The 25,466-nt window shown below is 46.6% G+C and overlaps 1 protein-coding gene across 16 annotated transcripts in view; it reads right to left on the reverse strand.

Moving 5' to 3' along the window:
* Positions 1–11,769: 11,769 nt before the first annotated feature.
* Positions 11,770–25,466, reverse strand: part of mtss1lb (MTSS I-BAR domain containing 2b) — a 190,708-nt gene continuing 177,011 nt past the window's right edge. For all 16 annotated transcript variants that reach the window (XM_063066618.1, XM_063066621.1, XM_063066629.1 and 13 more), the window contains 2 exons: positions 23,824–23,989; positions 11,770–18,229 (listed from right to left, as the gene is read on the reverse strand). In XM_063066618.1, the coding sequence (XP_062922688.1) occupies positions 17,481–18,229; positions 23,824–23,989 (915 nt within the window). In that variant the 3' untranslated portion in view covers positions 11,770–17,480. The remainder of the gene's footprint in view (positions 18,230–23,823; positions 23,990–25,466) is intronic.

Genomic DNA, 25,466 nt, shown 5'->3' on the forward strand with positions numbered 1-25,466 from the left:
CAGATGGTTGAGGAATAATGACTTCCTGAATCCAGTGGTGTGGGTCCTGAGGCTCCTGTACCATCTTCCTGAATCCAGTGGTGTGGGTCCTGAGGCTCCTGTGCCATCTTCCTGAATCCAGTGGTGTGAGTCCTGAGGCTCCTGTACCATCTTCCTGAATCCAGTGGTGTGGGTCCTGAGGCTCCTGTACCATTTTCCTGAATCCAGTGGTGTGGGTCCTGAGACTCCTGTACCATCTTCCTGAATCCAGTGGTGTGGGTCCTGAGGCTCCTGTACCATCTTCCTGAATCCAGTGGTGTGGGTCCTGAGGCTCCTGTACCATCTTCCTGAATCCAGTGGTGTGGGTCCTGAGGCTCCTGTACCATCTTTCTGATGGCAGCAACAGGAAGAGAGCACAATCTGGGTGGTGGAGATACCTGATAATGGTTCTGCTTTCCTGCGACAACACTTTGTGTAGATATTGCATTCAAGGGCATTCGTGCTTCCATATCAAACTGTGATGCAGCCAGTCAGCATAGTCTGCACCCCACATCCATAGAAGATCGTCAAAGTTCTAGATGACATAACAAATTTTCACAAACTTCTAAGAAAGTAGAGGTGTTCTCGGCTTTCTTTATTATGGCAGCTATGTGCTGGTCCCAGGACAAATCCTCTGAAATGATGACACCAAGGAATTTAAAGCTCTTGACTCCCTCCGATTCCTCAATGAGGACTGGATCATGGACCTCCAATTTCCTCTTCCTGGAGTCAATAATCTGCTCTTTGGTCTTGCTGATGTTGGATGAGTGATTGTTATTGTGGCACCAGTCAGTCAGATTTTCTACCTCCGTCCTATATGCTGATTCAGCACCACCCTTGATTTTGACAATGACAATGGTGTCATCAGCAAATGTAAATATGGCATTGGAGCTGTGCCTAGCCACACAGTCAGAAGTGAAAAGCAAGTAGAGCAGAGCATTAAGCACAAAGCCTTGCGGGGCACCTGTGCTAATTGTGATTGTGAAGGTGATGTTGCCAATTCCAAGTGCCTTGCATCACAAGGAGGATTTGAGACCTAGGCCTGGGAGCTTATTGGTTAGCTTTGAGGGGATGATGGTATTAAATGCCGAGCTGGAATTGATAGAGAGCATCCTGATGTATGCACCTTTGCAGACCAGATGTTCCAGTGTCGAGTGAAGAGCCAATAGGATGACATCTGCTTTGGACCTGTTGCATTGGTAGGCAAATTGGAGCAGGTTTAGGTCTCTTCTCAGGCAGGAGTTCATGGAAGTGCCTCCATATTATTTTGGTGGGCAAAGCAAGCACAGAAGGCATTGAGCTCATTTGGGAGCGAAACCTTGTTGTCACATATGTTGCTTGATTTTGCTCTGTAGATGACAGCATTCAAGCGCTGTCACAGCTCTCAAGCATACCTTCAGTGATTCTAGTTTGGTCTGGAATTGCCACTTTGCATGTGAAGTGTTTTTCCCTGAGGTTTTTCCTGGATCTCTTGTACCAGATTTGAACACCACTGATCTGGTCCTCAGCAGATTGCAGATCTTTTGGTTCATCTAGGGTTTTTGTGTAGGGAAAACTGTAAATGATTTTTGGGAGACACACTCATCCATGTCTCACGTTATAAAGTCTATGACAATAAATACATTCAATTCCTCTGATGAGTCCCTGAACACAACCCAGTCCACTGATTCGGATCAGGGTCAAGATCTAGTGGCATAGAATGAGAGAGATAGACAGATATTATCTTTATCTTGGGGTTAAATGAGGGCAAAATTTCAAAGGGGATGTGTGGGAGCAAGTTCTTTTAATGCAGAGAGTTGTAGGCACCTGAACTATACCGTCATAGGGCTGTGGTGGAAGCAGAGGTGATAGAGGCGTTTAAGAGGCTATTAGAGAGGCACATGAGTGTGGAAAGAGTGGAGGGCTGTGGGCCATGTGTAGGAGAGACTAACTTAATTTGGCGTTGTGTTTGGTGCAGCGTTCTATTACACTGAGCGCACAGGAAGTTGAATATCTTTCTGACATTTGTGACACAGTTAAACCCAACTGGTGTAAATGTTTAAAACCATCAGCTTTTGCTGCATTTCTCACAATCCACCTCATTATGATCTTGCACTTTATTGTTCACTTGCACTGCATGTTTGCAGTAGCTTTTGCACTTTACTCTGCATTGTTACTGTTTTACCTTATTCCAGCACAATGCACTGTGTAATGATCTGATCTGTATGAACAGTATGCAGGACAAGCTTTTCAGTCTATCTCAGTACATGTGACAATAATAAACCAATTTCAGTTCCAATTTCTTTGGAAATTTCCAGACTGCATGAGGGTCTTTAACTACAATTTAAGATCTTTTACAGTAGCACTGTGCACAGATTTCTCTCAGGAACAATCAGTGCTGATGTCCATGCATTTACCCTGTAACAGGCAACTGTATCACATCCAGTAAAACAGTTCCATTGCCCATACAAGTGTCCCACCAGTAACTCTCAGTCATTGTCAGTGGATCAGCTCCATTACTAAAAACACAGAGAACATACAGCACAATACAGGCCCTTCGGCCCAAAAAGCTGTGCCGAACATGTCCCTACCTTAGAATTACTTAAGCTTTACCCATAGCCCTCTATTTTTCTAAGCTCCATGTAGCCATCCAGGAGTCTCTTAAAAGACCCTATCGTTTCCGCTGCCCACAGCCCATTCCACGCACTCACCAATCTGCGTAAAAAAACTTACCCCTGACATCTTCTCTGTTCCTACTTCCAAGCACCTTAAAACTGTGCCCTCTCGTGCTAGCCATTTCAGCCCTGAGGGAAAAGCCTCTGACTACCCACAGATATTAGTCACACCAAATAAAAAAAAACAGAGGTGCTGTAAACACATAGAACACTTACAGCACAGCCCTTCAGCTCATAATGTTGTGCCAACTTATTATCCTACTCTGAGATCCATCTAACCCTTCCCTCCTACATAGCCCTCCATTTTTTCTATCATTCATGAGCCGAAGAATTTTTAGAATGCCCTTGTGCATCTGTCTCCACCACCACTCCTGGCTGGGTGTTCCACACACCCACCATTCTCTGTAAAAAAAAAACCTATCTCTGACCACCCCCCCCCCCCAAAGCAACACACATAAAATGCTGGAGGAACTCAGTGGGCCAGGCAGCATTCTACAAAAAACAGTGAACTGCCAATGTTTTGGACCCAGACCGCTCATCAGGACTCTGGTATTAGTCATTCACTCTAAATCTACGTTTTATTCCCTCTGCATTTTTTCAACAACACCTAGATCTGAGCCTCAACCTGGAAGGGTCTAGACTGTGTGGAAAACATAATATGTGGTCCCAGTACCTAAGAAGGACTGACCAAAAGTCTTAAGATACTACCGTCCGGTGGTCTTAACCTCACACACCATGGAGACTCCAGAAAGGCTGGTCCTGGCTCGCCTCCAACCCCTAGTCAGTTCTGCCCTTGATCCCCTGCAGTTTGCCTACCAGAGCACATTGGAGTTGACAATGTTGTCACCTACCTGCTGAACAAACCCTACTCCCATTTTGATAAGCAGGGCAGCACTGTGAGGACAATGTTTTCTGATTTCTCAAGTGCCTTCAATACCATACGGTCCTCATTGCTGGGGGAAAAGCTTCGTTCAGTGCAGGTTGGCACTTCCATCGTATCCTGGATAATGAACTACCTGACTGGTAGATCACTGTTTGTGCAACTTCAGAGCTGTGTGTCAGACATGGCTATAAGCAGCACTGGGGCCCCACAGGAGACTGTATTGGCTCCCTTTCTGTCTACCTCAGACTTTAGAAACAACACTGACTCATGGTGTCATCTGCAGAAATTCTCTGACGACTCAGCAGCAGTTGGGTGTATAAAGGATGGATGGGAGGATGAATACAGGGCCGGATGGAGAACTTTCTCAAATGGTGCAAACTGAAACATTCGCAGCTCAACATCAGTAAGGAGATGGTGATGGACTTTAGGAAGACTAAGCCTGCATCGCTCCCCGATGAGGATGTGGATGTGGTGGGGACTTACAAGTACCTGGGGGTGACCCTAGATAACAGACTTTAGTGGACCCCAACACAGAAGCTGTGTACAGGAAGGGCCAGAGTTGCTTCTATTTCCTGAGGAGATTGAGATCCTTTGGAATATGTAGGCCTCTCCTTCACATGTTCTACCAGTCTGTTGTCGCAAGTACAATCTCCTATGTGGTGGTGTGCTGGGTCAATGGCATCAACATGAGTGATGCCAACAGGCTCAATAAACTGATTAGGAAGGCTGGCTCTGTTATTGTAGTCAAAATGGACACACTGGAGGCTGTGCTAGGACAAAGGACCCTATGGAAAATCCTGGCAATTCTGGACAATGTTTCTTACCCCGTGCATGCCATCTTGCCTGAACAGAAGAGCACTTTAAGTCATAGACCAAGGCAACTTAGTTGCTCCAAAGAGCGCAAAATGAGGTTATTCATACCCTCGGCCATTAGGCTCTATAAGTGGAAGTGATGACCTCCTCCTGTTAAGATTGTTTGAGGTAACTTAGTTTTTTTAAATTCTTTTTTGCTTCTCTTCTAATATTTGTGTATCTGTGCTCTTGTAATGCTACCATGACACTGTAATTTCCTTTGGGATCAATAAAGTATCCATCTAGATTCTACCCCTCTCCTGCACAGAGTGGCCAGTTAACCCCCGGCCACATCTTGGGGACATGGGAAGGAGACCAGACCACCTGGCGGAAGCTCCTTGTAAGTCACAGGGAACATGTGAACTCCGCTGGAGGTCAGGACTGAACCTTGATCTCCGGTTCTAACGAGTAGTGGCCATCCCTTCGTGAGTGGGTTTTCCATGTAACTCACTGTATTGGTGTCCAAGAGCCAGCGCCAGTGTCCCAGTGATGCTTCTAGTTTCCTTCGAGCCACTGGAGTCTGCACATCAATTGTATTCTGTGTGGTCGGTGCAAAGGGAAATACCTTAGTAAGGACCAGGGAATCAGTGATGACAGACCAGAACTCAGGTTGATTCAGTCTGCTGGTGTAGGCATCCTCTTGACTGATGTGTTCAGGAGTTTACACACTTACTGAGAGCTTGCACTCTGGATCTTACACACCACAGGAAAACAGGTCAATTGTTCCCCTTTCGAAGAGAAAGGATGGGTGTGGGGAAAACTGGACAGGCGACAGAGGATGTGTGACAATCACAATCAGGTGTATTGTAACGTGATTCTGTGGCAGCATTAACAGATGGGAGAAGGAACTTAGGCCGGCCGGCAGGCAGGTTTGTACAGCACAGCTTTATTAATACTGGAAACATCACAGTGCGGCTGAGGCTTCAGGCGGTGAGAGTAAACAAATTTACATGGTTATAACAATACAAAACGGGGTGGAAAGGGTAGGGTACTGAAATAAATTAAATGACAATTACTAACAGCACCAGTAACATCATTTCAGTTTATTTATTTGTTTTATCTTGTCTGTACAAAAGGTTGTGTGTGTGTGTGTGTGGGGGGGGGGTGTTGCGTGGGTGGAAATGGAAGAACATTAAGTAAGCTGCCACTGTCATGATAGAGATCGTGAGCTCCTTGAAAAGTTTTCAGTGATGGTGAAGGCAAACAGCGAGAAGAATCGCTGCCCCGCTTCTCGCATTGGTGCTGCGAGGTGGGTACATGGTAGCGGAATTGGGAACATGCGGTGGGAGTGGACGCTGGCGACCTCCGCGCCCTGTCCCTGCCAGAAGCGACTGGCTGGCTGCTGCTTTGGCTGGACAAACTGAGCCCTGTGTTTGCACAGCAAGCTTTCTCAGTCCTTCGCTGTCGCCGGAGTGATACCTTTCCAATATGTCTTCAGAGGTTATGCAGACCACAATGCTACCCTCTAGACCCCAGAAATACTTCTGGCAAGTGGCAATCTGAAACTGAAAGAGGCAGTGCACAAAACCTCTGGCCCCTGTGGATTTAAAATAGTTTCTCTCCATGACCTGCCATTCTCAGTCAGTTAGATCAGTCACCCCAGCAACCCATGATTTCGTGACAGTATTTTGCACACCTTTAGCACCAAAGACAAACACTAAGGCCAAGCCACACACAGGAGATGTCAGAGAAGCAGGCTGAAGGAGCATCATAAAGCAGGAGGGAGTCGGATTTCAGTGGTCGGATTATCAGGCAGTTGTTTGATTTTACTGTTTGTTCTTCCCCAGGTGACGCTAACTGATATTCCAACTACTCACTTAGAAGCACTAAGGTACCTGCCAGTTCTCCAATCACGCCATACCCGCCACCCAGTTGGCAGTGTTTACTGTTAAACCATCTCCTTTCGTATTAAGGCATTGGCCAGTGTCTGCGTTCTGCTCTTACAAGCTCTCCAGTCTTAGACTAGCTTTCCCTGGCCAGCGGCCGTTCTGTGCGACAGCAGACACATCAAAGTTTATGGCACTGTCGGAGAACAAAGCTCGGCCACTTGTACCCGAGCAGAAGTATCCCCACAGACCAGAATTTTGTACTACACCACGCTCCCACCACCTGCTCTGTCTATTTGAAATGTACTTACTAAATAAACAGAAGCATTTGACATTTCTTTCTTCTTCCCTTGGCCAACTCCAACCACTACCCCAGTGCCGAAGCCTTAACTTCCAAACTCCTCAGCCTGTCTCCTGAAAGCCGGATGTAATTCAGATAATTAGTAACCGCCAGTTAAAACAGACCATCACCAACCCTGGCCAGCGCCCACTGAACTCAACCAGAAGCATCTTTTAAACAAACTGATATTGAAAGAGGGACGGTGGGTGGAGATACATCTCTACCAAAGGAGGTGTTAGGCGCTCCTTTCCTCTGCTAGCCTGCAGCTCACCTCTGGGCAAGGTGTAGCACTTACTTAGCACCTCCCCTACCCCGCCAGTCGGGGTTATGTGAAACCATGGGAGCAGCAGGTGCATGTCACAAATCCTGGTTACACAACCACTGACGCCAGGCAGACAGGTCTGAAGAGTATTGATAATGGCTGGGGACTACCGCCCAGAATAAGACGATGGCAAACCACTTCTGTAGAATTTGCCAAGAATAACCCCATGTTTAGAGACCATGATCACCTACGTCGTACGACACAGCAATGATGATATTTAGAGCTTGGAAATGGCAACCTGAGCTAGTCCCATTCGGGCCTGTATTCTGCCCACATCCTTCTAACCTATGCAACCATCCAGCCTGAGCTCTCCAGTGTAAAACAGTATTGGGATATTAAGGCAAGAGGGATTGGAGGAAGGGAATGGAGACGTGGACATGGCAGTGAGGCAACCCCGGGTGAGGAGAAGGACAAACACAAGAGCGGAAATCATCCTGCTGGTTGCGAACAGATAGCCTGTCTCCTAGCCATAATCCTAACCCAGCTGATTTGACCGTGCCACAGTTGTCTTTGTTTTTGCATCCTCACTGAAGAAATATCTCACTGACGCAGCCTTAATTTCTTATTTTCCCTCAAAAGGGAGCTGGTTCACGTCACCAACAGTTCTTGGCCTAGGCACGCTACCTTGCAAACACAGACCACGATCCAACACAAAAAAAAAATGCTGGTTTACTTGGTCACGTAAAGTATGGACCAAAAGATAATACCTGTAGTCAGTTTGCAGTGCAGCCAACAGTCTTACAGTCTCACAAAACAACACACAAGTTGGCTCTCTCAGCAACACACAGCACTGTTTGCCTTTCTGGGGCCCCTTGAATTGCAAATTGTAGTGCTTAGCTCATCACAGTCACTTGGTTTAACGATTATAAACACTTCATCGTAAATGATGAAATTCCCCCGGGCTTTCCCCCATCTCCAATAATAACTAGCTGTTTTCCTTTTCCCTGCTAGGCCTGCTCTTTCCATTCAACCACTGACACATCACACAACACTCCAGCCTCTTCCACGCGGCCAACTCGATCTCCAACCCCGGCTCCTCACACACTCACCTTGATTCACTCACAATCAGATGCTCACATGAAGGAAAAAGGAAATAGCTTAAAGAAGGTCTTTACAGGTGGACACAATTATACAGGAATCACTGTGCAAAATGTCACGTGTTGGCTCTGCCTTAATGGGTGGTGAGTATTACTGCCTTCTCCATCCTGCCTTTGGCACCTTCTCCAAAGGACCATATCCTGACTCTCCCAAAAAGCAAATATCACCTGCATAATGAACTTTAGGCAGATTCAAACTGAGGCAGTTCCCTTGCATTGATTCCAAGCTCTGCTCTCTCCCCTTACATTAGCCTGAATTCATCCTTACGCCTCCATCCAAACTCTCCCTGTACCCCCTCCATTCCAAACCCTGTCCTCTCCCTGTACCCCCTCCATTCCAAACCCTGTCCTCTCCCTGTACCCCCTCCATTCCAAACCCTGTCCTCTCCCTCTTCCCCACCATCCAAACCCTGTCCTCTCCCTGTACCCCACCATCCAAACCCTGTCCTCTCCCTGTACACCCTCCATTCCAAACCCTGTCCTCTCCCTGTACCCCCTCCATTCCAAACCCTGTCCTCTCCCTGTACACCCTCCATTCCAAACCCTGTCCTCTCCCTGTACACCCTCCATTCCAAACCCTGTCCTCTCCCTGTACACCCTCCATTCCAAACCCTGTCCTCTCCCTGTACCCCCTCCATTCAAAACCCTGTCCTCTCCCTGTACACCCTCCATTCCAAACCCTGTCCTCTCCCTGTACCCCACCATCTAAACCCTGTCCTCTCCTTCTTCCCCACCATCCAAACCTTGTCCTCTCTCCGTACCCCCTCCATTCCAAACCCTGTCCTCTCCCTGTACCCCACCATCCAAACCCTGTCCTCTCCCTGTACCCTACCATCCAAACCCTGTCCTCTCCCTGTACCCCCTCCATTCCAAACCCTGTCCTCTCCCTGTACCCCACCATCCAAACCCTGTTCTCTCCCTGTACCCCCTCCATTCCAAACCCTGTCCTCTCCCTCTTCCCCACCATCCAAACCCTGTCCTCTCCCTGTACCCCCTCCATTCCAAACCCTGTCCTCTCCCTCTTCCCCACCATCCAAACCCTGTCCTCTCCCTCTTCCCCACCATCCAAACCCTTTCCTCTCCCTGTACCCCACCATTCCAAACCCTGTCCTCTCTGTACCCCCACCATTCCAAACCCTGTCCTCTCCCTGTACCCCCTCCATTCCAAACCCTGTCCTCTCCCTGTACCCCACCATCTAAACCCTGTCCTCTCCTTCTTCCCCACCATCCAAACCTTGTCCTCTCTCCGTACCCCCTCCATTCCAAACCCTGTCCTCTCCCTGTACCCTACCATCCAAACCCTGTCCTCTCCCTGTACCCTACCATCCAAACCCTGTCCTCTCCCTGTACCCCCTCCATTCCAAACCCTGTCCTCTCCCGGTACCCCCTCCATTCCAAACCCTGTTCTCTCCCTGTACCCCCTCCATTCCAAACCCTGTCCTCTCCCTGTGCCCCCTCCATTCCAAACCCTGTCCTCTCCCTGTGCCCCTCCATTCAAACCCTGACCTCTCCCTGTACCCCCTCCATTCCACACCCTGTCCTCTCCCTGTACCCTCTCCATTCCAAACCCTGTCCTCTCCCTCTTCCCCACCATCCAAACCCTGTCCTCTCCCTGTACCCCTCTCCATAATCTTCCAGAAATAGTAGGGGACAGAGGGTCCAGTGAGATGGAGGAACTGAGCGAAATACATGTTAGTAGGGAAGTGGTGTTGGGTAAATTGAAGGGATTAAAGGCAGATAAATCCCCAGGGCCAGATGGTTTGCATCGCAGAGTGCTTAAGGAAGTAGCCCAAGAAATAGTGGATGCATTAGTGATAATTTTTCAAAACTCGTTAGATTCTGGACTAGTTCCTGAGGATTGGAGGGCGGCTAATGTAACCCCACTTTTTAAAAAAGGAGGGAGAGAGAAACCGGGGAATTATAGACTGGTTAGCCTAACGTCGGTGGTGGGGAAACTGCTGGAGTCAGTTATCAAAGATGTGATAACAGCACATTTGGAAAGCAGTGAAATCATCGGACAAAGTCAGCATGGATTTGTGAAAGGAAAATCATGTCTGACGAATCTCATAGAATTTTTTGAGGATGTAACTAGTAGAGTGGATAGGGGAGAACCAGTGGATGTGGTATATTTGGATTTTCAAAAGGCTTTTGACAAGGTCCCACACAGGAGATTAGTGTGCAAACTTAAAGCACACGGTATTGGGGGTAAGGTATTGATGTGGATAGAGAATTGGTTAGCAGACAGGAAGCAAAGAGTGGGAATAAACGGGACCTTTTCAGAATGGCAGGCAGTGACTAGTGGGGTACCGCAAGGCTCAGTGCTGGGACCTCAGCTGTTTACAATATATATTAATGACTTGGATGAGGAAATTAAATGCAGCATCTCCAAGTTTGCGGATGACACGAAGCTGGGTGGCAGTGTTAACTGTGAGGAGGATGCTAAGAGGATGCAGGGTGACTTGGATAGGTTGGGTGAGTGGGCAAATTCATGGCAGATGCAATTTAATGTGGATAAATGTGAAGTTATCCACTTTGGTGGCAAAAATAGGAAAACAGATTATTATCTGAATGGTGGCCAATTAGGAAAAGGGGAGGTGCAACGAGACCTGGGTGTCATTATACACCAGTCATTGAAAGTGGGCATGCGGGTACAGCAGGTGGTGAAAAAGGTGAATGGTATGCTGGCATTTATAGCGAGAGGATTCGAGTACAGGAGCAGGGAGGTACTACTGCAGTTGTACAAGGCCTTGGTGAGACCACACCTGGAGTATTGTGTGCAGTTTTGGTCCCCTAATCTGAGGAAAGACATCCTTGCCATAGAGGGAGTACAAAGAAGGTTCACCAGATTGATTCCTGGGATGGCAGGACTTTCATATGAAGAAAGACTGGATGAACTGGGCTTGTACTCGTTGGAATTTAGAAGATTGAGGGGGGATCTGACTGAAACGTATAAAATCCTAAAGGGATTGGACTGGCTAGATGCAGGAAGATTGTTCCTGATGTTGGGGAAGTCCAGAACGAGGGGTCACAGTTTGAGGTTAAAGGGGAAGCCATTTAGTACTGAGATTAGGAAAAACTTCTTCACACAGAGAGTGGTGAATCTGTGGAATTCTCTGCCACAGGAAACAGTTGAGGCCAGTTCATTGGTTATATTTAAGAGGGAGTTAGATCTGGCCCTTGTGGCTACGGGGATCAGGGGGTATGGAGGGAAGGCTGGTGCAGGGTTCTGAGTTGGATGATCAGCCATGATCATAATAAATGGCGGTGCAGGCTCGAAGGGCCAAATGGCCTACTCCTGCACCTATTTTCTATGTTTCTATTCCAAACCCTGTCCTCTCCCTGTACCCCCTCCATTCCAAACCCTGTCCTCTCCCTGTACCCTCTCCATTCCAAACCCTATCCTCTCCCTGTACCCGCTCCATTCCAAACCCTATCCTCTCCCTGTACCCCCTCCATCCAAACCCTGTCCTCTCCCTGTACCCCACCATTCCAAACCCTGTCCTCTTCCTGTACCCCCTCCATCCAAACCCTGTCCTCTCCCTGTACCCCCTCCATTCCAAACCGTCCTCTCCCTGCACCTCCTCCATCCAAACCCTGTCCTCTCCCTGAACGCGCTCCATCCAAACCCTGACCTCTCCCTGTACCCCCTCCATCCGAACCGTCCTCTCCCTGTATCCTCTCCATCCAAACCCTGACCTCTCCCTGTACCCCCTCCATTCCAAACCCTGCCCTCTCCCTGTATTCCAGCATTGCCCCACCCTCCCCGCACCCCTGTGGTCCTACCTCCCAGAATTTGCCCTCTCCAGTGACGTGGCCCATAATTCCAAATTCCACAGCCCACCTTTGGGAGCTGAAATGTCAGAAAACCTAAATGCACCTAAATGAAATAAAATTCCATTGGAGAAGAACCCTTAATAACTGGACAACTACTTTGACTCCAGCACATCCTTCATACTAGAAGTCATGACGAATTTGCATCCTGATGTATTTATTAAATTATTGCACAAATGTAACAATATAAAACATTGCTTAAAGTGAGCTTATTAGATTGGAAGCCACGAGACAAGGTTTAATACAGAGCCCAGCATCACATGACTCTAAACCATCACAATGACCCTTGTTACAAAGGTCACCCAAAGTCACAGCATCGACATTTCCTCCAGGAAGGTTCATTTCTATTCCATTTAATTACTTTCTCACCCTGCTGAATTAAAATTAAACAATCGTTGCTGAAGACTGAACTGGTCACTTACGTGGATAGTAATGTAAGTTTACGTACTTGCATCTGAACATTTACAAACTGTTCTTGGGTTTGGGTTCACAGTGAAGCAATGGGCCATTACAGCTCATCCCATCATGAGCGTGGGGCAGAAGGCTAAGGAGAGGGTATGCGGTAGTGATGAGGTCAGCCAGATGTTCATCCAAGTTCATCCCTGCCCAAGCAATGGTGTTTGTCTGGATGCCAGTCAGAACTGAGATGCTCCCAGGCACAGAAACAGCTGTAAGCGTCCAACTCTGGCTGACGTGGCCCAACACTGCCAACACCAGCAAAACCCAAGCTACTGAAGGAATTCACTGGATCAGGCCATTTTGGGTCGAGACTCTACAGATGCTGCTTTTCCACTGAATTTCACCAGCAGTTTGTTCAGTTACTCCAGTCTGCAGCATGCGCAGTGCGTTGCGTGTCCTTTAGACTGCGAAAACTAGGACAGGAGCTGGCATCTTGCTGGTGTACCCTCACTACCCCCCCCCCCCAACCCCTCTTCCTCTGTGTTGCTTCAGCCTTGGCTGGGGTGAATCAAACTTGGCATTCAGCACAAATATACTGCCAAGCGCCTTTCAGGCAGAAGTCAAAATGTTCATTTGGAGATTTTCGGAAATAAAATCTAAAAAGCTATTATGAAAAAAAAAATCACCATTTTCATTTTCTGGAAACTTCTATATAATGTTAAAAACCTCTTTTCCCTGCAAGCGATAAAAGGATTATATAATGTCTAATGAATCATACAACTTCTCACACATTATTTCACAAATATCTAGCTAATAAATACTAAAATTGCAATTAATCAATCATTTAAGTGTGATATAGAATATAAGCCTTGCTCTAAAACTGTGCTGCACATCACAATGGGTTTAGAGGGAGCTTGTTTGCCCACTGTTAACAACAGCATTAACCAGAACATTCTTCAGCTCTTGGGTTCAAGTACTGAGGTGAACCTTGGCTTTAAAGGTTGCTCCATAGCTTTTGAGTCAAGATGTTGCAAGTCCAATTCCTTTCCAAATATCTGAGGACATAATCCAGACTAGTGTTCTTCGGAAATATAAAACGCTACATTACAAGAGATAGGCCAATGTACCAATCTGATCCTTATTCCATCATTCAAGACAGCGTTGGCAATCTCATGATGTATCCCAGCCGCTACTAATGCCTCAGCTGGTATCACTGAAACAGATTTCCAGGTCACCTTCCTCACAAAAGGACACGGGCAAAAGCACTGTGCATCTGCTACACATGACAACTGTACCAAAACTATCATCTCGCACCCTTGAGTTACCGAACACAAGAACATCCGCAGATGCTGGAAATTCCAGAGCAACACACACAAAACACTGGAGGAAATGGAATAAATGCTGGTCCCACTTCAAGCCTCCTGATAAAACAGCAGGAGCAGAGGGCCCTTTGATAGATCAAGGTATCGGACCGCAAGGCATTCCAGCGTATGGTGAAAACTGCCCATCTAATTGCCCACCATTGAGAACATCTGCCATAAGCGCTGCCTGGGCAGGGCGAAAAGCATTATCAGGGATGCATCTCTCCCTAATCATGGCCTTTTTACTCTCCTCCCATCCAGTAGGCACTACAGGAGCCTCTGCTCCCGCACCAGCAGACACAGGAAGAGCTTCTTCTGAGGCTGTGACCCTGCTGAACCTCACATCACAGCGCTAAGCAGTATTGCACCCATATTGTACTGTCTCAGTACTTTTATATTTGTGTGCTGTAGCACTTTTTATTTACAGCTATTTTGTAAATAACACTATTCTTTGCATTTCTGGTCAGATGCTAACTGCATTTCATTGGCTTTGTATCTGTATTCGGCACAATGACAATAAAGTTGAATCTAATCTAAGAAAGCAACAGGCTAAGGGTGGTGTGGGGTGGGCAAGGAGAAGAGTGTTTACCTGTCCCATACACCAGTCAACTCTGTAGTATTAATTAGGTAATTTCAGCAGTTCCTGGGCACATCCAGGAAATTGTTGACCACGCACACAAGAGGAAAGAAGTGGAATATATGCCCTCACAGGATAATCTCTCCTGACTGTACTGCTCAAAGAGAAACTAGGGATTCCTCAATAGTCCGGTTCAGCAAGTAAAAAATAAACTGAAAACAAAAATACTGGAAACACTTCACAGGTCAGGCAGCACCTGCACAGAAAGAAAGAGTTAACCCTTCAGGCCTTTGACATACCGAGTATTCCCAGCTTTACTCCAGTAACACCTAACACAGTACATGCTGGTTACTGCCTCGGGACGTCCAGAAGAAGGATATCAGCTGCAGCTGGACACTTTTCTTCTCCTAACCCCAGTAATATATTAACCCAGCTGAAACTCTCCTCTCTTGCATTCAGTGATCTGGGTACTGGAACTGAGAGTCATGGGACAGTTACAGGATTCCAATAGCAGTGGGAATGTGGACCTTGGATCCGTGGAAAGGGATTGAGGATTTTGCCCTTCTGAGGGAGGGGGAGAGTGAGACTGAGTGCACGCCATCGACATGAACAAACATATCCAAATCCTTGATGTTATCTGTTTCAACCAACTACAGCAGAAATCTCCTCCTCCAGGAGGATTCAGTTGGATAGGTCACCACACACTTCGAAGACTAACTAAAGCCTTTGCTACCCTCCCTGTTCCAAATGACCTCCGTTCCACAAAGAGGAACCAATCCAAATCTCCTTGTGACCTAACTTGCACCAAGTTCCTTTCACCCCTCAGATGATGACCTTCTCTGGACTTTGGTTAAGTAATGCCTTGATCTTACATTCTCACATTCCTGTTCCCATACCTTCCAAGATCCTGCTATGATCTTTATCCACACATCACCAGCTCCGCTCTCCAGAATGCCCACATTTAATTGTTCCACCTCTGCTTGTCAAGAACTTAAACTCTGGAATTCCTACTAAGCAACTCTACCACTATTTGCACTTTAAGATGCTCCTTAAAACCTACCTTTTTGGCTAAAGATTTCATCTTCCACCTTAAAAGCTCTGAATGTGACTTGGCGGGAGTATTTCTGCTTTGCTTGCTAAATTTGGTGTATTCACCCTGGATACAGTGGTGAAGGTGGCAAATACATGCTTGCCTCCCTGGGTTGGGGCACAGAACAGAAGAGTTGACATGTTATGTAGCACCTTCACAAAACACTGGTAATGCTGCATTCAGAATATTGTTCAGTTCTGGCTACCACACCATAGAAAAGCTGTGATGATGCTAAAGAAAGTAGAGAGGAGATTCCTCAAGATTGCAGGAGTTCACTCATGGGAAAGAGATTGAATAGTCTAGGCTTGCTTTCCCCGAAATGAAGGAGGTTGAGGGATAACCTGGCTGATGTATGTAAGGTCTTAGGGTAGACTTGGGGTAGATAGTCAAAGTCTTTTTTCCCCATGATAGGAGTATCAAAAACAAGAGTGCCTGGATTTAAGGTGGGAGGTGGGAATTTTAAAAGGGATCTTTTGATACACAGAGAGAGTGGTAGATATCTGGAATGTGCTTCCAGGGGAGGTGATGGGATCAGATACAATCAAGTACTTAAACAGACACTTAAATAGGCAAAGTGTAGAAGGATACAGTCCTTAAACTGGTACACTAGTATGGGGGAAATGGTCAGCATGGTTGTGATGGGCCGAACGACTGCCCGGTTCTGTGCTGTACAACTCTATGAAATCATCCCGGGACTTGTTTTTGCTGTATAAATAGTAGTCACTTTTGGCTCTGGAACAAGCAGCAGAGCGTACACTTTTGTGGGAGAAATTGCACCTTTCATGCAGGAGGTGAGTCACACACAATAATAAACCTTACTGGCTGGACTGCTTTGTTCACCAAATCAACAACAACCTGAAAGGCCGGTTTTAATGAACAGTTTTTTTTCTTTTTCACCCATTGCCTCAAGACAAAAAAAAACTCAGCGCACAATCTAGAAGGAAGTTACCCTTAGACAGGCCTGCAATCATTCTGAGAAAGTTTGGCAGGTTTCTGGGTAACTATATTGGCAAATAAAGCTGGATTAGGTTTTCAGTGGATGCTGTTCTCCACCAACATTCCCCAGTGAGGATAATTGTGCATCAAATCTCTATCTCTTTTCTGGAGATCAGGGGACATGACCATTTTCGCTGGCCAATTCTACATCAATGAAAGGCTATGGTAGATGCAACCCCAAGATATCACTCCGCTTGCTTCCCCAAAAATGAAAAGACAGTCTATTACAAATAAATATCCAACAGGTAAGACTGCTAAAAGGGTAACAGACAGTGACTGAACTGTTAGATCCACCTCCTGATTCAGACTTACCCGTCTTTACCAGTCGGAGGTGCCTTTTCAATTGGAAATCACTAAATTAGTACTTTTTAAAGAAAATGTCACATTAGTCTACAAGTGTCCAAGTAAGTCTACCATAGAAGAGACCAAAATCCATTTGTACCATTCAGCAGGACTGCAAAGGTTCAATTTTTGTATTGCAAAGGTCAGCTGCTTGGACAATCGGATGCAGAAAAATCCAATTGCGAAAGTGAAGAACACTGGGACTCACTAGAAGACAGAGAACTTCCAGCTTCAAGTTGGTTAGAATGGGGAGCAGTCTAATATTCAAAAATGATCTTGAAGCAGCCCCAACAACATGAATGAATGCAAGGGAAGCGCGATGCACCGAAGGAACTTGCAACCTGCACCTCTTCCTCTGAACCAGCAGACTATTTCTCCCCTTGGGACATCCTCCCCCGCCCAATTCCACCCCACCCTCTCGTTTCTCTGCGACTCCGGGGCTGCATATTGACGACTGACGCACATTGAAGATGACCGCAAATCACCACAGTGTTTGAAGCTACACGGAGCACGTTAAGAGAACATTTCTGCATTGCGTCAAATACGGCAAAAGCTAAAAAAGAGTCACACAGTGAGTCAGTAAACGGCTGATAGAATATCTTAAAGAACAAAATGTTAAATTCCTCTTTTAACGAACATAATACACGCATTTAAAACCTGCCACATCTTAATTTAAAATATTCTGTTCCGCCACACCAGTAGGTTGTTCTTGCTTGGTTTAAGGTAGTTCATGGCACTGTATTGGAAACCAGATTTGTTAAGTAAGAGTTCAGAGTCTTTTGGTTCGATCTTCTCATCGTATTACACAGGGTTCATTTTAGGAGACTTTGCGGCCCAGCTCGACCTCCTTTCCTGCCAGTACCAGCCAGTCCTGGAGCCCCAGGTCCCGCCGTCACAAAATCCTGGGTGCAGACCTGTCATTGGTGATGGTCCTCCTAAGCTTGACGCCCCGGCGGATGGCAGTGAGCATATCTTCAGGGGCCTCGCTGGGGGAGACAGGGGGCAGTGGGAGGCCCAAGCTGTCGTCAGAGGCGGGGGGCACCGAGGGGAAGGGGAACTGTCCTTCACCCAGAGCCTGGGCACTGGCCACCAGCTCGCCGATCTTCTCCACCAGGCTGTGGCGGTTGGCAGCCAGCTGCTGCTGCTCCTCACTCGACATGTGGCCTCCCGGGTAGACGGAGATCTCCGCAGTGGCCCCGCTCCAGGCTGCATTTGGCAGGCTCAGCCGCTTGGGCGAGGCCTTGGCGTGCTCCAGGGTGCCGGGCGAGGCGTCGTCAATGAGAAATACACTCTCGTCACTGCCCACCCGGGTGGCGAGCTGGCCGTCCGGCACAGTGGGCGTCTTCACCGGCACGATAGGCGGGCGAATGGGAATAGGGCCGGCGCTGGAGAGGGCACGCCGCACAGAGGGCTTGGTGGAGGGGGTGCGCCTGATTGTGGCCACCCCGGGGGTCACCCCTGAGGGCCCCGACACGATACCTGAGGGCAGCCCAGCCGTTGAGGCCGGCCGTTTGGCCTGGAACATCCTGCGGTAGCTCTGTGCGATATCACTGTTCCGTGGGATGGTCGATGACCTGTCGAACTCACTCTGGTGATCTGCCTCCACATCGCCATTGACGGAGTAGCAGTCGTAATCTGACACTGTGGGGGGCGGGGGGGAGGCAAAGGGCACGATCAGTGGCTCCATCACTGTCAGCAGGGATACTTCAAGAAGGATTAAACAGAGACCAGAGATACAAAACTATTTGCTGCAAATGGGAGATGCAGAACAGAAACAGGCTGTTCGGCCCACCAAGTCCGTACTGACCATCAATCACTCATTTACACCACTTCTACAGCCAATTAAATCTACCATCTTTGCTATGTGGGAGGGATCAGGAGTACCTGCCGGAGGGGGGTGGTGGTGGGGGTGGGATCGTTATGGTGGCAACAGGAGTGTGCAAACTCCGCACAGAGACGAAACCCCAGGTCAGGATTAAACCTGGTCCTTACTGCTGTGAGGCAGTAGTTCTACCAGCCACGTCACTCTATCGCTCCCTAAGGAGCTGAATCAACAATACTGCACCATGAACATTGACCAAGGCCAAGCAACTGAGTGAATAACACACACCTGCCCAGCTAATGATTGAGAAAGGCAGTGAAAGTGGGATCACAGGCAGATCGGGTACAAAGGGAGGTATCTGGCATGCTTGCCTCCAGAGATTGAGGCATAGAATATGGAGTTGGGATATATTGTTAGGTGGAGATGATATTCTCTGGCATCAGAGCCTCAGAATATCCCTCTAGAAAAGAGGTCAAGGAGGAATTTCTTTAGCCAGGTGGTGAATCTGTGGAATTCATTGCCATACATGGCTGTGGAGGCCACGACACTGGGTACACTTAAAGCAGAGGTTGATAGGTTCTTGTTTAGTCAGGACATCAAATGTTACAGGGAGAAGACAGGAAACAGAGGTTGAGAGGGATATCACGGTAGTGTAGTGGTTAGCACAATGTTATTACAACGGAGAGCGTTCCAGAATTCAGAGTTCAATTGCAGTGCAGTTTGTAAGGAAACTGTATGTTCTCCTGGTGAATCACTTGGGTTTTCTCCAGGTGCTTTGGACTCCTCCCACAGTGCAAAGATGTACCAGTTAGTAACTTAATTGGTCGTTGTAAGTTGTTCTGTGATTGGGCTAACGCAAAATAGATGGGATGCTGGGGCTCGTTGGAACGGAAGAGCTGTTTCATACTGTAAATCTAAATAAAAATAAATCAATTAGCCAGGATGGAATGGCAGAGCAGACTCGATGGGCCAAATGACCTAATTCTGTTCCTTGGGTCTTAGATTGCAATTTCACAAAACACTGGGTAGGCTGCACATCAAGTATTGTTTTCTCCAAGCTACAGAAAGGGTGTGGTTGCACTGGACAAAGTGCAGACCGGATTTCCCAGGATTTTGCCTGGATGGGTGTATATCAGTCACGGGGAGACAATAGACGGGCTGGTCTGCCCTGCCCTGCCCTATAGCAACGGCACTTGAGGGTGACTTGATTAGAAGCGTATCAGGTTATGAGAGGCACAGATAAGCTAAAGATTTAGAATACTGCCCCCCAACCCTGGTGGAGGTATCAAAAACAAGAGGTGTTGCAGTGTCAGATTTATCTGTAGATCAAAAGCCAACCCCTCGTGGGAGGTGGGGATTGGAGCAGTGTAGTCCTCCAACTAGCTCCTGTTTAGCTTATGACATCACAGCACTGGCGGAGTTTAAACCTAGTGTGCAGTAACCATGCGATCTCTTTTCAGTTTCTGGGTCACCGCAGACCAGATAGTTGAGAGTGCTGTGGAAACAGCAACGGTGGGGGTGTGCTGCAGTAAAGAGGGTCTGGGCACCCACTTTGGATAAGTATTTGCCGCTGTGTGTATGCTGGGTGTCTGTTTTGCCCTGCCCCTTCGGACGCTCAGTTTAAATAGGTATTTGTAACCGAGTCTAACTTGAAGTGTTTACTGCAGTGTCATGTAACCTACTTACTGGTGGTGAGGTTCTTCCGTCCCCACAGAATCGTTATGAGGCAGAGCAATAGTGATAGTGAAGGTCAGGTATCCCTCACACTTGGAGTGGGGTTTGCTGCTGCAGGAGGAGTGCAGCACAGTTGAAGGAGGAAGCAGAGACCTCCATCAGAGAGCTCTGGTCACAGGAATCTGTCATGACACTAGAAACTCACCAGGGGGTCGTAGGTTAACCTCAACCATGGAGGGACATTTAGTTAAGGCAGCAGCTCCCCATGTAAAGGGAATGGTCTTGCCCTTATTGGAACCAGCAATAGGGGTACCATAAACATTGCCATCAGATTATTGGAGGGATTAGAGTACGCAGGGAAACGTCCCCATATTCAGGTGTGGCAAATTAGACATGCAATGTGGGGATGGAGGGCCTCACATGACCCATAAAGAACTGTTTTTGTGTTGCTCAGAGATGGGGTCCTGAGGGAGCAAGTAGATGGGGTTCCCACTCCCACCTATATGCCATGTGGGGGGGGGGGCTGGGGGCACGGAAACGGTAAACAGTAAATGGTGGGGATGTGCTGCAGTAAAGAGTGTCTGGGCACACACTTTGGATAAGTATTTGCCACTGTATGTATGCTTAGTGTCTCTTTTATCCTGCCACTTTCGGTGCAAAACCCTTCAAGCTAAACTGAGTTATTGAAAGTTAATAAATACTTGACCTACTTACCGGTAGCAAGTCTCTTCTGTATCACTCACTGAACTGAGAACCTGATTTCCAACAAGAGGGCTCAGGTGAGGAGAAAGAGCTTAAAGGGGGATCTGAGGAATAAGTTTGTTTTGTACAGAATGGTTGCTACCTGGAACATGTTGCCAGGGGAGCTTGTGAAATCAGATACAACTACTGTTACTAAGAGACATTTAGATGGAGGCACACAAAGTGCACGAGGATCTCAGCTGGTCCAGCCGCATCCATGGAGGGGAGTAAGTGGCTTGTATGTCAGACTGAGACCCTTCATCAGGACCGGAAAGGAAGGGGGAAGAAGCCAGAATAAGAAGGTGGCTGGGGGAGGGGAGCTGAACTGAGAACTGGAAGGTGAGAGATGGAAGAGGTAAATGGCTGAGAAGAAGGAATCTGATAGGAGAGTGGACCATGGGAGAAAGGGAAGGATGAGGAGCGAGCAGAGGCATATAGCAGGATACATTCTAATGCAAAATGTGATTAGTGTAGATCAGTAAGATGTCAGCATGGGCACAATGGGCCAAGTCCATTGCTCCTTAAAAGTGGCCGTGCAAGTAGACAGGATGGTAAAGAAGGCATGTGGCATGCTTGCCTATATTGGCCCGGGCACTGAGTCACACTGCAGCTTTGTTTAGGATATATATGTATTATTGCAATTCTGGTCACCTTGTTACAGGAAGGACGTGGAGGATTTAGAAAGGGTACGGCAGAGGTTTAGCTGAATGATACTTGGATTAGGGAGTGTGAGGTGAAGAAGAAGTTGGAGACCTTGGGTTGTTTTCTCTTGAGGTTCAGAGGCTAAGGGGCAATGCGATAGATGTTCATAAAACTCTGGAGAGGTATACAGAATCTTCTTCCCAGGGTAGAAATGTCAAACACTAGAGAACACACATCTCACGTGAGAGGAGGAAAATTTAAAGATTTTGTTTAATTTGTGACTATGTTTGACACAAGCATCATTGCCTGAAGGGCCCGTGCCTGTGCTGTGCTGCCCTTTGTTCTGTGTGTCCAGTCAGTACAGCAGTAACTGTGTTCACTTATGCAACAAAATACACTCTAGAAAAAAAAAAATGCACTAACGTAGTCACTGAATGTTACAGTGGCATGCAAAAGTTTGGGCACCCCTGGTCAAAACTTTGTGAATAGTTAAGTGAGTAGAAGATGAACTGATCTCCAAAAGTCATAAAGTTAAAGATGAAACGTTCTTTTCAACATTCTAAGCAAGATTAGTGTATTATTTTTGTTTTGTACAATTTTGGAGTGAAAAAAAAGGAAAGCAGCACCGTGCAAAAGTTTGGGCACCCCAAGAGAGCTCTCAGATAACTTTTACCAAGGTCTCAGACCTTAATTAGCTTGTTAGGGCTATGGCTTGTTCACAGTCATCGTTAGGAAAGGCCAGGTGATGCAAATTTCAAAACTTTATAAATACCCTGACTCCTCAAACATTGTCCCAACAATCAGCAGCCATGGGCCCTCTAAGCAGCTGCCTAGCACTCTGAAAATTAAAATAAATGATGCCCACAAAGCAGGAGAAGGCTATAAGAAGATAGCAAAACGTTTTCAGGTAGCCATTTCCTCAGTTCGTAATGTAATTAAGAAATGGCAGTTAACAGGAACGGTGGAGGTCAAGTTGAGGTCTGGCAGACCAAGAAAACTTTCTGAGAGAACTGCTCATAGGATTGCTAGAAAGGCAAATCAAAACCCCCGTTTGACTGCAAAAGACCTTCAGGAAGATTTAGCAGACTCTGGAGTGGTGGTGCACTATTCTACTGTGCAGTGACACCTGCACAAATATGACCTTCATGGAGGAGTCATCAGAAGAAAACCTTTCCTGCGTCCTCACCACAAAATTCAGTGTCAGAAGTTTGCAAAGGAACATCTAAACAAGCCTGATGCATTTTGGAAACAAGTCCTGTGGACTGATGAAGTTAAAATAGAACTTTTTGGCTGCAATGAGCAAAGGTATGTTTGGAGATAAAAGGGTGCAGAATTTCATGAAAAGAACACCTCTCCAACTGTTAAGCACGGGGGTGGATCGATCATGCTTTGGGCTTGTGTCGCAGCCAGTGGCACGGAAAACATTTCACTGGTAGAGGGAAGAATGAGTTCAATTAAATACCAGCAAATTCTGGAAGAAAAAAATCATACTGTCTGTAAAAAAGCCGAAGATGAAAAGAGGATGGCTTCTACAACAGGATAATGACCTAAACACACCTCAAAATCCACAATGGCCTACCTCAAGAGGTGCAAGCTGAAGCTTTTGCCATGGGCCTCACAGACCCCCGACCTAAACATCATCGAAAATCTGTGGATAGACCTCAAAAGAGCAGTGCATGCAAGATGGCCCAAGAATCTCACAGAACTAGAAGCCTTTTGCAAGGAAGAATGGGCGGAATCCCCCAAACAAGAATTGAAAGACTCTTAGCTGGCTACAGAAAGCGTTTACAAGTACTACGTTTCTAAGTTTCTAAGTACTGACCATGCAGGGTGCCCAAACTTTTGCTTCGGACCCTTTTTTTATTTTGAAACTGTGAAAGGTGGAAATAAAGAAGTAATCTTGCTTAAAATATTAAAGAATTGTGTCATCTTTAACTTTCTGCCTTTTGGAAATCAGGTCATCTTTTATTCGCTTAGCTATTCACAGTAACAGAAATTTTGACCGGGGTGCCCAAACCTTTGCATACCACTGTATGTTTGTTAGATTAACAGTACATTTGCGTATTTATGTGAGCGACAGTGAATCACTGAACACAGGGGGCTGATAAAATTCCAATGTCTCTAGTGTGGTACTGAAGTTAGAGTGTTGGCAAGATCATTATATCCTCAATGTTGTCAACAGAAGTGAGACTCCAATTTGTGTATGACCAGCTCAGATGCTGATCCCTTAACCAAAGGCAGAAAGCAGAGAGTGAGCAAGCAGGTGTATGGTCTTGACTGGATGCATAGTGTGATACTTGAGTAGAAGGGCAAACACCAGGAAAGGGAGCACAGACAGATCTCCTGACAGAAGTACCTTGAGAAGGGATGGTGTCTTCGGAGCAGGAAGGCGTTGTGGTCTGGGTGCTGTAACCGCTTGAGTACTGCAGGGAGTCACGGCTGCTCTTCTGGTGCTCCAGGCTCAGGCCACGAGTCAGCACCATGGCCAGGTCACTGGCCGCCGTGGAGATCTCCTCCCCATGCTTCTCAAGAGAAGAGGCACAAGAAATAGTTAGCATTGACTACCTTATTTCCTCTGCTCCAAAGACCCCATTTATGCAACTAGCTTCGAAAGGATTGTTCCTGCTGGATCCCTCTCCTCTTGTAACATTGGCTCTGAGACCCCAGCATGGATGGTATCAGAATCTGAATCAGGATTAATATCACTGGCACTTACAGTGAAACTTGTTGTTATGTGGCAGCAGTACATTGCAATACATAGTAATAAAAACTGCCATCCAATTCCCAAATGGACATTGAACCCAAGACCACTACCTCACTACTTTTTAATCTTTGTTTTTTGCAATACTTATTTTAACTTAATCTATATCTATATATAACCATATAACAATTACAGCACGGAAACAGGCCATCTCGGCCCTTCTAGTCCGTGCCAAACTCTTACTCTCACCTAGTCCCACCGACCTGCACTCAGCCCATAACCCTCCATTCCTTTCCTGTCCATCTATCTATCCAATTTAACTTTAAAGGACAACATCGAACCTGCCTCAACCACTTCTGCTGGAAGCTCGTTCCACACAGCCACCGCTCTCTGAGTAAAGAAGTTCCCCCTCAGGTTACCCCTAAACTTTTGCCCTTTAACTCTCAACTCATGTCCTCTTGTTTGAATGTCCCCCACTCTTAATGGAAAAAGCCTATCCACGTCAACTCTATCTATCCCCCTCATAATTTTAAATACCTCTATCAAGTCCCCTCTCAACCTTCTACGCTCCAAAGAATAAAGACCCAACTTGTTCAACCTTTCTCTGTAACTTAGGAGATGAAACCCAGGCAACATTTTAATAAATCTCCTGTATACTCTCTCTATTTTATTGACATCTTTCCTATAATTCGGTGACCAGTACTCAAAACTACTGACTGCTAACTTGATGTAAACCTCTCAACTTAACTTCCCATACGATTCTGAGTTGTCTGCAACCAGCTTTAACCATATAACTATATATATATATATATATATATATATATAGTTATTGTAATTCAGATTTTTTTTCTCTATATCACGTATTTCATTGTACTGCTACCATAAGATTAACAAATTTCACAACATGTGCTGATGATATTAAAAATGATTCTGATCCCTCCATGAGAACTGGTGTGTTTCCTCGTCTTGCCCTTTCTGAAGTCCAGAATCAATTCTTTGGTTTTACTGACTAAATGGAAGGTTGTTGCTGCGACACCGCTCAACTAGCTGATAACTCACTCCTGAATGCTCCTTTACATTTCTCACCACCTTTAAAGGGCCATCCTGTCCCTTTCAACCGGATCAGAAACACAAGGGTGGATTGGATCTGGACTGCAGTGCTCCTCTTGTCCTCAGACACACTTGGGGGACAACCAAGAATCCAATTTTAATTAAACACCAGTCTCATGAATAAAACAATTTATCAGCAGACGTTATGAGTGCTCCACTGGGGATTTTACTCTGGCTCCAGTGAGCAG

Source organism: Mobula hypostoma, chromosome 14 (genome assembly GCF_963921235.1).
Source record: "Mobula hypostoma chromosome 14, sMobHyp1.1, whole genome shotgun sequence".
NCBI classification, from domain to species: Eukaryota; Metazoa; Chordata; class Chondrichthyes; order Myliobatiformes; family Myliobatidae; genus Mobula; species Mobula hypostoma.